The 18,427-nt window shown below is 37.4% G+C and overlaps 1 protein-coding gene across 1 annotated transcript in view; it reads left to right on the top strand.

Moving 5' to 3' along the window:
* NUP205 (nucleoporin 205) overlaps nt 1-18,427 on the top strand; it is an 80,195-nt gene that overhangs the window by 2,216 nt on the left and 59,552 nt on the right. The window contains exons 2-8 of the mRNA XM_041753910.1: nt 6,090-6,232; nt 8,069-8,240; nt 11,090-11,234; nt 11,618-11,777; nt 12,156-12,384; nt 14,565-14,729; nt 17,808-17,983. Of these exons, the coding sequence (XP_041609844.1) occupies nt 6,090-6,232; nt 8,069-8,240; nt 11,090-11,234; nt 11,618-11,777; nt 12,156-12,384; nt 14,565-14,729; nt 17,808-17,983 (1,190 nt within the window). The remainder of the gene's footprint in view (nt 1-6,089; nt 6,233-8,068; nt 8,241-11,089; nt 11,235-11,617; nt 11,778-12,155; nt 12,385-14,564; nt 14,730-17,807; nt 17,984-18,427) is intronic.

Raw genomic sequence — 18,427 nt, forward strand, 5'->3', positions numbered from 1 at the left:
TCCTAGAAACAGAATGTTGGCTGCCAGAGGGAAGGGAGAAATGGGGAGTTGTTTAATGGGTTACAGACTTTCTTTTGTGCAAGATGAAAAATTCTGAACGTTTGTACTACAACAGTGTGATGCCCTTGGCTACTGGGCAGCTAGTTACCATTCAACTCTACACTTGAAGATGTTTAAGATAGCAAATTCTGTTAGTTCTTTTTTCCTACTTCCAAAAAAAAAAAAAAAAAAAAAAAGCCAAATATCTTATCGTAGACAGGGAAAAAATAGAGGTTGTAGGGTCTAAGACCTATGCTTGAGATTCAGCGGCGTGATTTATTGGTGTTGTGACCTGTTGTCATCCCAGATGAGTGGACATACAGACTTGTTGGTAAGCAGCCATTGACACAGGCCTTCTGTGGCCATCTGGTCACCCCTGTCCTGTTCACAGCAGTGACTATCTCAGACTTTTCCACATTCCTCAAATCTTGTCTTCCAGCTGATCCCTCAGCCTCCTAGTCACAGAGAAAATAGAAGCCTGTAGGCACGCACTCTTTTTTTTCACCCTCAAACCTACAAACCTGGATCTATATCTATACTCGTTTTCATCCGTTTTCCTTTGAGTTAAATCCCACCCCTTATGCCCTTCTCCCTACTACCTTTTCTCTCTCGGATATTCACCTCTCTTCTTGCTCCCTTTCTTTCCACTAACCTCTCCTTTGGATCTTGATCTCATGCCTTGTTCCAGTTACTATCCTCTTGCTCCTCTTCACAGTCAGACCTTTCAAAAGATTCATCAGTTTTTACTGATAATATTTCCATACCTCTTCTTCCCCTACTCACTCTAGTTTCTTCCCGTCCTCTTAAACATTAGCTTTCAATAAAGTAAATGTATTTTTCTATTTCTTTTTTAAGATTATTTATTTATTCATGAGAGACACACACAGAGAAGCAGAGACACAGGCAGAGGGAGAAGCAGGCTCCATGCAGGGAGCCCGATGTGGGACTCAATCCCGGGTCTCCAGGATCACACCCTGTGCTGAAGGTGGCATTAAACCGCTGAGCCACCAAGGCTGCCCTGTTTTTCTATTAAGTACCTTAGATATTTAAAAATCTCTATCTTCTGGGCAGCCCGTGTGGCTCAGCGGTTTAGCGCTGCCTTTGGCCTAGGGTGTGATCTTGGAGACCCAGGATCAAGTCCCGCGTCGGGCTCCCTGCTTGGAGCCTGCTTCTCTCTCTGCCTGTGTTTCTGCCTCTCTCTCTCTCTCTCCCTCTCGTGGATAAATAAATAAAATCTTTTTTAAAAAAAATCTCTATCTTCTTTAATCTTTTAGGGCAAAGACCAAAATCCGTAATATAGGCTAGGGAGCCCTGCGTGCTATGCCAGTTGCCTCCCTTACCAAACCCTTGATTTTTGTACTCTGGCACTCTTGGCTTTTTCAGTCCCTTGAGAGGGCAGTGTTACCTCTTACCATGTGAACCCACATGCTGTCCTCTCTTCTGGTTGTATGTTTTCAATTCTTAGCCCTCAGTTAACTCCATTCTTGATCCTTCACATTTCAGCCTAATCACTTCCTTGAGATATCCTTCCCTAACCTGACCTCCTCGACTAGGTCATACTCTCTGATTCTGTAATCTCTTGCCTTGGGTACCTCTCCTTCATAAGCACTTGTCAAGTTGGATATTATCCTTACTTCTGCCTATATGATGACTGTGTTTTGTCCCAACACTCTAAGCTCACCAGTACTAACTAGCACATGATAAATGAGTGAATGACTGCGTTTTGCTGGAGGTATTCCTAAACATTAAAGAAAGTATATTTCTCAAATAACGAATCATTTATGTTAAAAATACATATTTAGTAATTTTGAAGAATTTATAGCCTCTTTTTTTCATTTATAATCACACAATGATACTTATGAAAATTAGCCAACCAAAGGCAAACCAGCAAAAAACTCTGTATTGCAGTTACCTTCTGTGATGAGTTGATGTTATTGATAGACTAAGGATACCAGGATACATGGGGGTTGTGGTAGGTAGATTTTTGACTGGTTGGTGATGCCTCTCTGCTTCATAAAAGGAGAGAAAATAGAATTTTTTCTCTAGAACTCAGCTTATAATGCTAAGCATGTTCAGTACAAAGACATTTATTGATTTTTCAGAGATTCTGTTGCATATTGTTACTTTTATTTTTTTAGAGATTTATTTTTGAGAGAGAGTATGTGTGCCTGTAAGGGGGTGGGGAGGGGCAGAGGCAGAGAGAGAATCCCAACCGAGCACGACTTGGGGCTCAGTCCCTCAAGCCCGGGATCATGACCTGAGCTGAAATCAAGAGTCAGACGATTAACCAACTGAGCCCCCCAGGCGCCCCAATATATTGTTACTGATAAAGAAGAGAATTTACTTTGTCAGTTCTTTGTCAGAATTTTAAAATACCTGTGGTAAGGCAAGTTTCAAATTTGCCTGCAAGTTTTTGATCTTTCTTTTTTTCTTTTTAAAAGATTTTATTTTTTTATATATTTTTTAATAAATTAATTTTTTTGGTGTTCAATTTACCAACATACAGAAAAACACCCAGTGCTCATCCCGTCAAGTGTCCCCCTCAGTGCCCGTCACCCATTCCCCCCCACCCCCCGCCCTCCTCCCCTTCCACCACCCCTAGTTCGTTTCCCAGAGTTAGGAGTCTTTATGTTCTGTCTCCCTTTCTGATATTTCCCACACATTTCTTCTCCCTTCCCTTATATTCCCTTTCACTATTATTTATATTCCCCAAATGAGTGAGAACATACACTGTTTGTCCTTCTCCGATTGACTTACTCCACTCAGCATAATACCCTCCAGTTCCATCCACGTTGAAGCAAATGGTGGGTATTTGTCGTTTCTAATGGCTGAGGAATATTCCATTGTATACAGAGACCACATCTTTCTCCATTCATTGGACACCGAGGCTCCTTCCACAGTTTGGCTATTGTGGACATTGCTGCTAGAAACATCGGGTTGCAGGTGTCCCGGCGTTTCATTGCATCTGAATCTTTGGGGTAAATCCCCAACAGTGCAATTGCTGGGTCGTAGGGGTAAAAGATTTTATTTTTAAATAATCTCTACACCCAATGTGTGGCTCAGACTCACAACCCTGAGATAAAGAGTCACATTTTCTACCGACTGAACCAGCCAGGCACCCCTTGATACCTTTTTTTTGTACCCTGTGCCAATCAGTTACCAGTCCTGGCTTTTTTCTACTAACAGGCCTTTTCTTTTGGTTTTACTGCCCTCATCTACTTTAGGTTCCATCACCTGATTAGCAGTTTACCTACCCTGTCATCCTTGGTTCTAGGCTTGCATGTGTTCTGTGTAGTCCAGCAACCACACCATTGCCCTCTAGTACCAATTTCGTTTTGTCATCTACTACTTGAAACTTTTCTATTTACTAATAGGAAAAATTCCATCGTGGCCTAGAATCCAGACTCAAACCGACTATTCTTTGCAGTTTGAGAGGACCAACAAAATGACCTCTAGGAAAGTCAGCTAGTTACCATCCAACTAGCTAGCACCTGTCACTGGCAGTTAATAGGATCTAGGGCTTAGGTTCTCATTTTTGCAGACCTGAGCTCTTAGTATATCCAGAGTTGTTTGGATCCTAGTAACTCAGAAAAGACAGCTGTGTAAACTAGTATTTAATTTATCGATCTTTAATGGGAATATATCTGCACTCGTACTCATGCTGGTTTGTCAGCACAATTTTTACTCTAGAAATTTCTATGACAAGCTATATTTTTTAAATCAGAAGATTGGCAAGAATGGGAGCAAAGCAGGGAGTGGACTGCTGTTTAAATGAGGTCTTGACCTGCTCATTCCCATTCCTTTGGGAATGGACCTTTGGCTTCCTGCCTTGATCTCAGCTTAGAGTAGGCTAGATTCTCCCTTTTATATGTTCTCCTAGCACTCTGTACTTCTCCATCATCTCGTATTATGTTGGTAATTGTTTTCTGGATTCTATGTTTAATGTGTTTCTCTGTGTCAATCTCTTAAGTTCCTTGAGGACTGGGATCCTGTTTGTCTTGCTTGGTCTATAGTCCTAGAAAGCTCTCAGTAAATACTCGAGTGAATGATCTGGTTTGTCTAGTTTAGTCTGTTTTCTCCCAGCACATTCCCCCTTAAAAAAATTTTTTTCCAGTGTATTGCCTTTTTCTGACAACATTGTTCATAAGACAGTGAACACTTAACACATTCAGTTAGGTTACATTACATGTCATCTTACTGCCCTGGTAGGTTTATTTTTTATTTATTCAAAAAAATTTTTTAAGAGGGAGAGCATGTGAGAAGGGGGGAGGGGCAGCAGGAGAAAGAGAATCTCTCTTTTTTTTTTTAGAGAGAGAGAGAATCTCAAGTAGACTCTTTGCTCAACAGAGACTGTCCTGCCTGCTCTGGTAGGTTTATTTGGGTTTGTGTTTTCTCAGATAGCAGTTAAGCATGTTTACAGATCACCCTTAACAGTTTAGGCTCTAGATAAGTTCCAAGTTTCTGGAGTGACTGGTTTTGACTAGTTTCCCTTTCAGAGCCTTTACAAACACATATATGGGTACCATATCTGTTTGCAAACAGAAACTTAGGTCTTCAGGGAGTGTTATTCAAACAGTGGGTCTAAAATATAGTGGATAAAATAATGGGCGGGTTACAAAGCCTCAGAGTGCATTGATATAATGAAAGCATATTAGTATTTTATATACAACTTTTCAGTTTTGCACATCAGTGGATACTGGATTGAGATATTTCTTACCATGGGTCACCTCTCTTTAATCTCATTCTGGCTCTTTGAATTCTTCTACCCTCACACCTGTCTTTGAGCCTTAGCTCCCACTTTCCCATGGCTGCTCTTTGTCACCCAGGTTTTCCCAAAATTGCTGCACAGGTGTAGCCATCCCATAGAAATTCTTGACGATCATTTTGATCTTTTGAAATCATTATTTTTTGTGGCAACAATCATATTCCCTTTTATTGTGTTGTTACTGAAGTTTTTCACTTATGTATGCTTTGTCTCCAAAACTTGATTGTGAGTTTCTAAAGATCAGATTGTTTCCTCTTAACCTCTGTAATATTCTGTTGCTTATTTATGGTCTTAAAACATTTTTAGGTAAGTGAATTTGGCTGAGTTTAGTTGAATTTGCCTACGTATGTCTAGATGTGACCTTAAGTTCTTCACTTACCAGATGTGTCAGAAGTACCTATTTCTTTTTTTTTTTTATCCCCAACATCCTCATTTTCCAAGTATTATGCATGGAGGCAATATAGTTTAACAGTTAAGGCACACTCTTTGGACAAACTGCCTGGGTTCATGATGCACCTTGGCCTTTGGGGAGTTTCTCGGTCTCTCTGCCTCATTTTCATATGTATAAAATGGAAGAAGAGATAGTACTGACTCCATAGTGTTCCGAAATAAAATAGTATTTGTAGAGAGCTCAGTAGCATGCTCAGTAGCACATAGCAAAAGGAAAGTATTACTATTCTCATTACCTTTATGAATCAAAATGTGATCCTTTTGATACATATTTACAAAAGTCCATATTTCTGTTTTTAAAAAGCTACCATCCCAGCCAAAATAAAATGCTCTTTTTCAGCTGCTGAGTTTGACAGAACCTGCTCTTTTGCCCCTACTCCTGCTTTTATTTGGATGATAGGGAAGATTGAAAGGCACTTGTGTTTATTGAGTGCCTAAGATATGCCGGGCACTGTTTGTTTTACCTAGTTTATATCATTGAATCTATTCAACCCTATGATGTAGATGATATCTCTATTATTTATATTCAGCAATTGAAGTTTAAAGGGGTTATTTCCTTGCTCCATGTCACACAGCTGATAAAGTGGCAAAACCATAGCAGATAATCCAGTTTAAAGTCAGGATTTACTTTATGTTATATTAAATTAAATTAAATTGTATTCTCTTGAGATACTGATATGTATGCTTTTATATTAATGTTTGGTTTGTATGTATAACTCTGCATATTTAAAAGTAGCCATGCTGAGCATGACTGAAATGTGTAGACATTAACCTGATGTTATTTTCCCACATGTATGTTTTATTTGATGCTGGTTTTATTTATTTTTTCTTGAAGCTGCCAGTCTGTGGGGTCCTTATAAAGACATTTGGCAAACAGTGGGAAATGCTCTTTGGAGAAGACAACCCGAAGCTGTCCACCTTCTTGACATGATTTTGAAGAAACACAAACCTGATTTCATCTCACTCTTCAGAAACCCAGTAGGAAATTTTCTTTTCTGCTTCTTGGATATGCTTTTTTTTTTTTTTTTTTTTTTTAAGATTAAAGGGAAAATGAACTCAATACATGTGAATGAAATATATTACTTGTTCTAGTCTTTGATTCAAGGTTTTCTACAAATGTAATTTTTCCTAGAAGCAGCTATTACCTTCTTTTTGTTCTCCACAGAAGTTAATATTGTATTTATCTCTAGCCAGGAGATATCTTAGTAATATTTGAATGCTATTTAGAAGGTTTAGTATATTCCAGAAATATGAGCCTCTTTGGAATTTCTTTTTTTTTTTTTTAATTTATTTTTTTTTGGTGTTCAATTTGCCAACATATAGAATAACACCCAGTGCTCATCCCATCAAGTGCCCCCCTCAGTGCCTGTCACCCAGTCACCCCCACTCCCTGCCCACCTCCCTTTCTACCACCCCTTGTTCATTTCCAGTTAGGAGTCTCTCATGTTCTGTCTCTCTTTCTGATATTTTCCACTCATTTTTTCTCCTTTCCCCTTTATTCCCTTTCACTATTTTTTATATTCCCTCTTTGGAGTTTCTGACCTATAGTTAATACATCTGAGCTCAGTAAGATTGATTATTTTATTTATTTCTAGGTACACTTTCAACATTTTAACTCTTCATAATGTTATGTAAGTTGTGTTAGCTTAACTAATTAATTCTTGCGTGTCATTAATCACTGCATCTTGAAATCTTTTTCAACCAAGAATAGAATACTTCAGTAGAGGGAATTCATATTTGGAAATTCCTTTCCTTGCTGTTTGATAATTTTCTTTTATAGACTAACAAGACTATCTGAGAACTGTTTGTCTTACCAGAAATGGCCTTTTGCTTTTTAGCTCTTGTGTATTTTTTTTGGGGGGGGGGGGCCGGGGGGCCTGTCTTTAATAGAAAGAATCCCCAGCCTGGGAGCCAGCTGAGCTGAGTTCCAGTCTCAGCTCTACCACTAGAGTTGTATATGCACAGGGACATCATCTGACTTATCTGGGCATCAGCTTTCCCCTCTTTTTTTTTTTTTTTTTTTTTAATAAGACTTATTTATTTATTTATCTGAGAGAGAAAGAGCGCTCATGCACGCGCATGAGCAGGAGGGGCAGAAGAAGAGGGAGAGAGAATCTGAGGTAGATTCCATGCTGAGCATGGAGCCCAATGTACGGCTCGATCTCATGACCCTGAGATCATGATCTGAGCCAAAACTTAAGAGTTGGACACTTAATTGACTGAGCCACACAGGTGCCTCACTTTTCTACTTTTAGTAGAAGAGTTGGATTAAATGACCTATGTGGCCTTTTTTAAGATGAAAATTTCTAAAATTTTATGATCCATCAAGTAATTCTGTACTGTATGTCATTTGTTAAATATTTGAACCAAGTAAGACTTTTGGGACTAAGACTACATTTTACATAATATATTAATAAAGTATCCTTAGTCTTACTAATTGATTCAATAATTCATATATCCATTTGTTATTTCCCACTTGCAGACCGTATAGTTTTTATTTACTAAATATGTAATTGGAAGCATTCCTTACAGATTTGAAAAACAGTATGCTTTTATTGTGTGTGTTTTTTTCAAAATTTTGTATTTCAAAGTTTAGCAAAAGCATTTATTGAGAAGGCAGTCATAGCATAAGTGCTGAAGGTAAATAGGTAGTGGTACATCATAAAGGTCTAATTGAAGGTTTTCTGATAAGCAGTACTTCCATCATGTTACTTGTCTACCTTATCATGAATTAACTTCTCTAGGTAACATTTTAAAACCTTTTCTCCAGTATACAATTTTCATTCCATGATTTTATTTACTTTGCCATTGCAGCCCAAAAATGTCCAACAACATGAGAAGGTTCAGAAAGCCAGTACAGAGGGAGTCGCTATCCAGGGTCAACAGGGAACCCGACTTCTTCCTGAACAGCTCATTAAAGAGGCCTTTATCCTTAGTGACCTTTTTGATATTGGAGAATTGGCAGCTGTTGAGCTTCTCCTTGCTGGTAGGTTGACATTTAATTGAACCCGTGGTAAGGTAGTACAGAATTATAAAGTCATTCACTCAGGGTTTAAAGTGTTGTATCATTTAGATTCCAAAGTAGTTTATTTGAACAACCATATTCAAAGTATTTCCTTTTGTTTATCTGTGACTAATGGGAGAGCTTTAGTGATTGGATTTGTTAAAGGTAATTTAACTTTTAAGATAGGATTTTACATGGTAATTTACTAGCAAAGAATCATTGGCGCATCTCACAAATTTTATAGCACAAAGAATTTGTTGTCATGTGATGAATAAGAAAGTAAGTTCACGGGATCCCTGGGTGGCGCAGCGGTTTAGCGCCTGCCTTTGGCCCAGGGCGCGATCCTGGAGACCCGGGATCGAATCCCACGTCGGGCTCCCGGTTGCATGGAACCTGCTTCTCCCTCTGCCTGTGTTTCTGCCTCTCTCTCTCTCTGTGACTATCATAAATAATAAAAAAGACCTGAAATTTTAAAAAAAAAGAAAAAAAGAAAGTAAGTTCACTGCTTTTTTGGAGTTCCTTTTTAAGGGGGTGATTCAGATAATAGGTTAGAAATAAGGTAATTTTAGTAATACTGAGTACTAGGACGAAAATAAAAGGCGATGTGATATAGAGAGATGGGGGCTGCTAGGGGACAACTCTAGATTACTTAGAGAAGGCTTATTTGGGATATTTGACCTGAGACCTATATGATGATAGGGTATCAGAGTTTTTGGGGAAGGGTGACCTAGACAGAGCAAACAGCAAGTGCTTGAAGTTATGCCAAAGGCACAACTAAAGAATAAAGAGACCATGGGTAAAAAAGATACAGGCACCTCACAAAGAAAGGGGAGGGCGAGGGAAGGTGAGAGAGCAGGAATCAGATTATATTCAGTCCTGCAGGCAAGGAAAACTATTTGGATTTTATTCTAATTGCACTGGGAAGTTGCTGGCAGGGGCTTTAAGCAGATGAGTTACATAATCCAGAAAAATTTTGAAATTATTTCTGTGGCTACTATATAGAGAAAAAATTTGAAATTTCCCTAAAGTGAGCAATTCCTTTTCGTTATAACAGTGAGCCTTAGGAAGTAGCCATGTGGGCAGTTTATTTTATTTTATTATTATTATTTTTTTTTATTGGAGTTCAATTTGCCAGCATATAGTATAACACTCAGTGCTCATCCCATCAAGTGCCTCCCTCCATGCCCGTCACCCAGTCACCCCATCCCCCCACCCACCTCCCTTTCACTACCCCTTGTTCGTTTCCCAGAGTAAGGAGTCTCTCATGTTCTCTCTCCCTCTCTGATATTTCCCACTCATTTTCTCTCCTTTCCCCTTCATTCCCTTTCACTATTTTTTATATTCCTCAAATGAATGAGACCATATATTGTTTGTCCTTCTCCGATTGACTTCACTCAGCATAATACCCTTCAGTTCCATCCACGTTGAAGCAAATGGTGGGTATTTGTTGGGTATTTGTTGTTTCTGATGGCTGAGTAATATTCCATTGTATACATATACATGTGAGCATCTTAATTGAAAGGAAGTCTCATGTGTTTAGAGATTATTTGAGAGAGAGAGAGAGAGCATGTACCTGAGTGCACAAGTGGGGGAAGGGGCAGAGGGCCAGAATCTCAAATAGATTCCCCACTGAGCACAGCCTCCCCACAGAGGGCTCAATCCCTTGACCCATAAGATCATTACCTGAGCTAAACCCAAGAGTTGGGCCCTTAATGACTGAGCCATCCAGGCTCCCCAAGAAAGTCTTATGTTTAAAGATATCATATGGCTTCCAAAATCCTTTCTGACCTAAGGCTGCATTAAAAGAAGTATGATCATGAGAAGCAGGAGGGTAATTTTCCCACTCTACAATGGAAATATTAACTGGATAGGCTTGAGTTTTGAATTTAACTCACAACATCATTTAACAGACATTTATTTATCTTGTGTTTACCATGGGCCAGGCACTGTGTTAAGACTCCAGGATAGAAACATGGATGAAACTTAGAAAAAAAGAAAAAAAAGAAACTTCAATTAGTGTAAAGGAGCCCATAGTCTCGTAATTGAGAAAACATGGAGACAAATAATGATACAGTTAAGTGCATTAATGCTAGTTTATGGAAGATTTAGTGATGGTCCAGAGGCAAAGGGATTAAGTTGACTTTAGGTTGTAGAGAGAAGTCTTCACAAAGCTCACCAGGCCTAAACTAGGTGCTGAAATAATGAGTAGGCACATGTGTGGAATAGATGTGCACTCAGGAGGACAAGAGGGTATCTAGGCACGAGAAATGGCTGGTACAGAGGTGTGAGATGAATTTGCGAGCAGGAGAGAGTGGAGTGATTGGGCTTGGAGGAGAAGACAGCCTTAGGAAATGAAACCCAAACTAAAAAGAACAAAAGAGGAACTTATTCAAAGGGGAGCAGCTGAAAAGGCAAGTGAACTGGAAACATAGGAAAAGGTTATTTACTTTCATAGAAAACTCTAGGGGAAGAAACTTCCAAACATTTGAAAGATTTCATGTGTAAGAGAGGAAAATGGGCATTAATATCATGAGATTCAGTGGGCCCCCGTGAGACCAGAAGATCGTTAGCCAGTATGGAAATCCTAGATGAATGTGAGATTGAGTTTAGGAAATGGTGAGTTCTGTGTTACTGCTGGTGTTCCAGCACAAGTTGGATGGCCTCTTTAAGTTGTGGAAGGAGGAAAATGATAATGAGTATTTGGACTAGAGGACTGTGGGACCCCTTAAACCCTGAGATTCTGGGATTCTGGGAACTGAACATTGGTATAGTCATTTTTGTCTCATCCTAAATACATATTAACCAAATTATTCCTCAACTCCTTTTTCTAGGAGAGCACCAACAGCCACACTTTCCTGGTCTCACCAGAGGATTAGTAGCTGTTCTTTTATATTGGGATGGAAAACGGTGCATTGCAAATTCCCTGAAAGCCTTAATACAGTCTAGACGAGGAAAGACGTGGACCCTTGAACTCAGGTCTGTTTTCTTCTTAGGATTTCTTCTTTGGGCTTTATTAGAAATTACTTGAAGAATTATTATTTTAATTATTAGAAATAACAAAAATTTCTCCTTTTTAATATATGTAATTTAAGTAAAATGTCTAACATAATTGAGAATTCTGCAGAGAATGATAGCTTAAAGCTGATTTATTTTGTTTGTAAATAAAAAATAATTACTTATGGTTAGAAGTTTATTGATGCCTAATTATCTAACAAGGATGAAAAGAGCTGAGTTATAATTCATCCTCTTTTTTTTCAGTAACAAAACATTATTGTCAAGAGCATTTACTATATCTGTATCATGAAGTGTAGACGTGACTAGTCATTATAACTTTCTCCATTGATTTTTTTTCATTACAGTCCAGAGCTGGTTTCCATGACAACACGGTTTACAGAGGAGTTGATGGAGCAAGGATTGACTTATAAAGTCCTTACTCTGGTGTCACAGATTGATGTGAACAATGAGTTTGAAAAACTACAGCGGGAGAGAGGTTTGGGCAGTGAAAAACATCGAAAAGAGGCAAGGGTTTAGTGAGATCATTTCGTGGGTTGTCTGTGTCAGATCTCAGGTGAAAAGTCATGACGTTTAGAACGTTCTAACATTGAAGTGTAGCACCTGTATCCAAAATTGACATAGCTGTTTCTTGTCATTTATGCTATTGTAGCTCTTTTTCTGGAATGAATGCTTCAAAAAAATTGGTCATTGAATAAAGGTGCTTGGAACTTAAATGAGGAATTTACAATAGGATTTGTTTAGAATTCTAGAGGGGAGATTTTAGCGTTACTTGTGGATTCAGATTTATGTAATTAGCTTTGTAAAAGGTAGTTTACTTTCTGGATTAAGACCAGGCTTCACTGTGATTTATGTATACTGATAGTTGTACATTTTTATCTCTAGGTTTCTGATCTCATCAAGGAGTGCAGGCAGTCTCTGGCAGAAAGCCTTTTTGCCTGGGCTTGTCAGTCACCTTTAGGCAAAGATGACACTCTGCTTCTTATTGGACATTTGGAAAAAGTGACAGTTGAGGCTAATGGCTCCTTGGATGCAGTGAATCTGGCTCTTCTTATGGCGCTTCTATACTGCTTTGATATCAGTTTTCTAGAACAAAGCACAGAGGAACGAGATGGTATTGGATCTTATACTTATTAATGCCTTTATTTTTAAAAAATCAGCTTAAATTGTGGAGATTACATTTAAGAAGGGCAATATTTTAACTACTAAAAGAAATTTTATATTTTATTCCTATATTCTGTGTAATTCATCCATACTTGAATATTTAGATATAAGATCACATTTTAAAAATATGCACCTGTTAGATATCTCTATTGTTCTTTTCAATTTTGGAATAGGAAAGTGGTAAAGGTTATGTAATACATGTTCATGAATTTTGTATGCCTAATTGTTTATTTCTTTACATTTTGTTCACATTGCAAACTTTCACCAAAATATTCTAAGCGAGGATAACGATCCATATTAGTAATATATTATTTTTGATTTATATTGTCTCTGAAGAAGATAATATTTTTACTTGGTAACCTTATGAACGATTACTGCTCAGTAATGAGGATCTCAGAAATGATTCCCAAAGATGATTTGAAGATTATTGACTTTTAACATCCTAGATATTTATACTTGAACAGTTTTCACCTGTCCACTTTTGATTGTATCATCAGCATCTTCTCTCAGTAGATTTGTAAGGAGTATAGACATTTTCCACTCACGTTTAATGATTATCCTTCGGCATTAGGAAAGGCTTATGGAAAGCATAAGTACCCCTTCCTTCTAGTCAAATTGTCACGTGGTGCTTTGTGTGTCACAGAACAAGTGGTAACTGTGCTCATGTAGGAATGCTGCCAATTAATGCATTGGTCATATTTCCTGTTTTGAATGAAATGAAGCATAGAATTAAGTAGGAGTAGGATGTGTTAAGGGAAGCTTGTAAGTGTGACTTTCAAAAGCAAAATGAAATGCCTGGAAGATTTCGTAGGCTAACATGTAAGGTTTTGTATTAGGTTGTAATTTTATCAATTTAGGATGCTTATATTAATCAACTCATTTTAATTATAATTTCTTGTTCTGTATACGTTTGGTTAAAAATGGGAGAAGTGACTTATTATTGCATGTATAGTAGTAGTCAGAAACTTAAAATACAGGAAATTAAAGAATGTGTTCTTGGTTAAAGGTTGGGAACCACTGATGTCAAAAAGAAGTACAAGAAAATAATAAAGTAAAATAAATGAAATTTTAGGTGTCAGTGGTGTTTCCCATGTTAGTATTTATTCAGAATCCTGTGCTTGTTTGAAGTGCCACAGTATAATTGAACAGTAAATCGAAAATTATTTATTTTTTAGCAATTTCCTTCGTTATAATCAGAGTAGATACTTGTCTGCAATTTGGATCCTTTGTTTTAGCCAGTTTTTGTCTGATCTGTTAATCAGGCATTTAACTAGTAAAATTCTTTTCTTTTTTTTTAAGTTTTAAGTACCTCTACACCTGACATGGGACTCAAACTCACAACCTTGAGATCAAGAGTCACACACTTCACCAACTCAGCCAGCCAGGCACCCCAAATTATATCTTTTTTTATTTTTTTTTTACGATTTTGCTTATTTATTCATGAGAGTCACAGAGAGAGAGGCAGAGACATAGGCAGAGGGAGAAGCAGGCTCCCTGCGGGGAGCCCAATGCAGGACTCGATCCCGGGTCTCCAGGATCACACCCCGGGCTGCAGGCAGCGCTAAACCACTGAGCCACCGGGGCTGCCCGAGAGAGGGAATCTTAAGCAAACTCCATGCTCAGCTTAGAGCCTAAAACAGGGCTCAATCTCATGACTCCAAAATGATGATCTGAGCCAAAATGAAGAGTCAGATGCTTAACCAACTGAGCCATGCAGGTGCCTCTAAAGATTTTATTGTTAAGTAATCTGTAACACCCAATGTGGAGCTTGAACCCTGAGATCAAGAGTCACACGCTCAGCTGACTAAGCCAGCCAGCGCCCTGATATATTTTAGAATTTGTATACAGAAAATGACTCTAACTGTTTTTAAAATTTTTTTATAGTACACTTATTTAAAAAGACATTGCAAAAGATAGAATTAAAATTTAGAGTTATTGTGGGTTGCCTCTTTCAGTTTTAATTTGTATAGAAGTTTTCTGGTAATGTATTTGTTTTGGTTTGTCAAACATTATTGTTAATTAGCCATAGTTATTTGATAAGAGCACTCTGGTTTTCTGATTTGTAGACATTATTCCTATATATCAAAAGTCCAAACTTCTCTACTTTTTGGTACATTTTTGTGTTTCCAGATATGATTCATCAACTTCCACTGTTGACAGAAAGACAATACATTGCAACAATTCACTCTCGCCTACAAGACTCACAGCTTTGGAAACTGCCTGGCCTGCAGGCCACTGTTAGACTTGCCTGGGCACTGGCATTGAGAGGAATATCTCAGCTACCTGATGTGACAGGTAAATTGATTGTAGGTAATTTAGTTATGGGAAAGAACTTACCAGCTTTAAAGGTGTGTGTGTTTTGTTTGTTTGTTTGCTTTAAAGGTGTTTTGAAAGAGGGGTTATCTTTGACATATATAAGCATGAGCACAGGAAGATACCTAGAATTATGTTAAATGAAGCTTTGGAATGTGGTGAAATAACATTTTTTCCCCATTGTATCCTAAAAGAAATTTTATGAAATATTTCCTTTTCTTAGAGTCAAGGACAGTGCTCTTTTAGCTTCTTTTTTTACTTAAGAGTATAAAATTTGAAATGATAGTATCACAATAATTTTTAAATTAAAATTTACGATTTCGGGCAGCCCTGGGTGGCTCAGCGGTTTAGCGCCGCCTTCAGCCCAGGGCCTGATCCTGGAGACCTGGGATCGAGTCCCACGTCCGGCTCCCTGCATGGAGCCTGCTTCTCCCTCTGCCTGTGTCTCTGCCTCTCTCTCTCTCATGAATAAATAAATAAAATCTTTAAAAAAATAAATAAAGAAATAAAATAAAATTTACTATTTCTTTTTCTTTTTTTTTTTTTTTTTTAATGTTTTCCTCCTTGGTTTTCAGAAAATAATTTTTCATGATTTTAAGATTAGTATTATCTGGGGTGCCAGGGTAGCTCAGTTTTAGATTAAGCATCTGCCTTTGGGTCAGGTCATGATCCCAGGGTTATGGGCTTGAGCCCCACACAGGGCTCTGTGCTCCATAAGCCTCTTCTCCCTCTCCCACTGCCTGCCACTCTCCCTGCTAGTGCATTCTCTTCTCTCTGTCAAAAAAATACAATCTTTAAAAAATTTTTTTTTTTAAATCTAGTATTATTTTAAAATAAAATACATTAGGGCTACCTGGGTGGCTCAGTTGGTTAAGTATTTGACTCTTGATTTTGGCTCAAGATCTCATGGTTCATGGAATGGAGCCCATAAAGCTCCTCACTCAGTGGGGAGTCTGCTTGAAGATTCTCTTTGTCTGCCCTTCCTCCCTCTTGTGTACACACAGGCATGTACTCTTTCTCTCTCTGTCTCAAAAAAAAAAAAATAGTCATTTCTTGAAATAATACAAATTTTAATAAAATAGGAATTTGCAAAATTAGTTCCTACTCTCTTTATAGACTTCCGAAAAACTTATCAAACATATTTACTACACTAACTTATAATGTGTTTGGAACTTTACTAAACTCCAAAATTTGAATAAACTTTTTAGACAGTAGTACTCAATTTACATTAAGATATTAATGCTGCTTTGTTACCTGAATCTTCAAGAAATAGTTCTTAAGTTGATCATCATGTGATTTAAATTCTAGTATTTCTGAATTCAAGGGAAGGCTTGTAATTAGTCACTATTATTAATAGTTAATTAGTAATTTTAATAATAAGTATTAGTTGTCATAAAGAACGAAACTATTTCATTCTCAAAGAGTTTTTATGGTATGGGTAGATAGGCAGGCTTTGTTTCAGAATGCAAAATAGAACATAAAAACCCATCTGTTTTCCTCGGTTGAGACTCTTGGCTTATATCTATTCCATATGACCCTTTTCAAGGCTATGAAAATGTAGTTTGAGTAGCACACTTTGAATTTGGTCTGTATGACGCTCAAGCAGAATAAACTACATAGCATTCTTTTCCAAAGCCAGATTACCACAAAGTTACCTAGCAGTTTTATATGTAAATTTAAAAGGAGCAGCAATGTATTTCTTGATATAAGGATTCAACAGCACCTATGACATACTTTTACCACAAAAATTGAATGTAAGTCAGATCAAGTCTCTCTAGATCAAACTACTAATTTTTAGTATAATCAGAGGACAGTGGAATATGTTAACTGTATCACTGGGATGAATACCAGACCATATTGTGGGAACTCTACAGGCTGAAAGTCCTGTGTCTGCAGCAAATAAAGGGGAAGGGAAAAATTAAAAAGGTACAGGAAGTGCCTACAGATATATCAAATATAATCTGTAGATCTTATTTGGATCCTGATTCAAGCAAACAAATTGCACAAAAGACAAAATTAGCAAAAAACCAAACTAGAATCTTTTATAACATTTACGGGACAGTTGTAAATTTGATTACTTCATGGATATTTGATACTGTTGGTTTTTTTTAAGATATAAGTGTATTAAAGTGTAATGTTTGTGTGGTTTATTTTTCTTTTGTTTTTAAGTATCCTTTTGAGTCGTATACTGAAATACTTATGAGTGAAATGTTAAATTGTCTGGCATTTGCTTTAATCTCATTTGGGAATGCATGGAGATGTAGATGAAATATGATTGACTATAAAGGTGTAGCATTGAAGTTAGGTAATGGAGTTTGTGGTGGTTCATTAAACTGGTCTATTTTTAGATAACTGTTTGAAATGTTTCAAATAGGGGCAGCCCAGGGGCTCAGCAGTTGAGCATCCGCCTTCAGCCCAGGGCATGATCCTGGAGACCTCGGATCGGGCTCCCTGCAGGGAGCCTGCTTCTCCCTCCGCTGTGTCTCTGCCTCTCTCTCTCTCTCTGTCCCTCATTAATAAATAAATAAAATCTTTTTTAAAAAATGAAATGTTTCAAATAAAAAGCTGAAAACATGTACAAATAGACCAGTTTGTCTTTAGGTTAAGGTTTAGTTTTTCAATTTTTGCTACTTCATTATCAAATTAGAAGAGTTACATAGGTGGTCATGTTCAGGTCTTGGACTCGCTTACTAGCTCTGAAGACTTTCTGAATGATTAAGTTCATTTCATTGAGATTAAAGCCTTAGCATTGTTTTCTTCTGTTAATGTTTTGATACTAACTCCCTGACTATTTCAGTGTTATACACATATGTCTCAAGTAATTTCTTACTACTCATGATGTTATTGTGAAGAGCATGAGATTTTCGGGGTTTTCTAGTGTACATTTTCAGTAGCTCTTTTGAGTTAGTTACAGTATTACACGGTCTTATTTTGTGCATAGCACATGCTTGAAGGTTGAGAAGATACCTGAGTTTTGAACCATCACAGAGTATTGGGAGATATTACAATTTCGTTCAATAACTTTTCCTCCATGTGCTGATTTTCTAAATATATTTCTAGCTCTGGCTGAATTTACAGAAGCCGATGAAGCAATGGCAGAACTCGCAATTGCTGACAATGTCTTCCTGTTCCTCACTGAATCCGTAGTGGTGTCAGAAAACTTCTATCAGGAGGAGTTTTATATTCGTAGAATCCATAATCTCATCACAGATTTCCTGGCGCTTATGCCAATGAAGGTAGGTTTAATAATGTAGGATAAGTAAAGAGTAGTAGAAAAATTTTATGAAGTAGTAAAACTGATAATTAACTTTATGTTTTGGAAACTAATAAAATCTTTTATTGTAGACCATAGTATGACAATAGTTGTATTACAGCTTTGGAATTTGTAATTCTTGAAAATGAAATAAGACCTGTTAATTGAGAATAAGTTAAAAGAACAAAATATTTGATACTGAGAATAGCTTATAGGGAGAGAGAATAATAGATAAATTACTACGTGCAGAACACTATTAATGCCATGAAACCCCAGGGATCAATTATACATGATTTGGAAGAGGCATAGTAAAAAATCTCCAGTTTTATAGGTAATTGTTTAAATTCTTTTACTGTAGTGAAGAAATGGGCTTCTGCATGGATACAGGTAATGTAATGGAAACTAATGCAAAGACAACTTTAAAATA

Source organism: Vulpes lagopus, chromosome 4, assembly GCF_018345385.1.
Source record: "Vulpes lagopus strain Blue_001 chromosome 4, ASM1834538v1, whole genome shotgun sequence".
Taxonomy (NCBI): Eukaryota; Metazoa; Chordata; class Mammalia; order Carnivora; family Canidae; genus Vulpes; species Vulpes lagopus.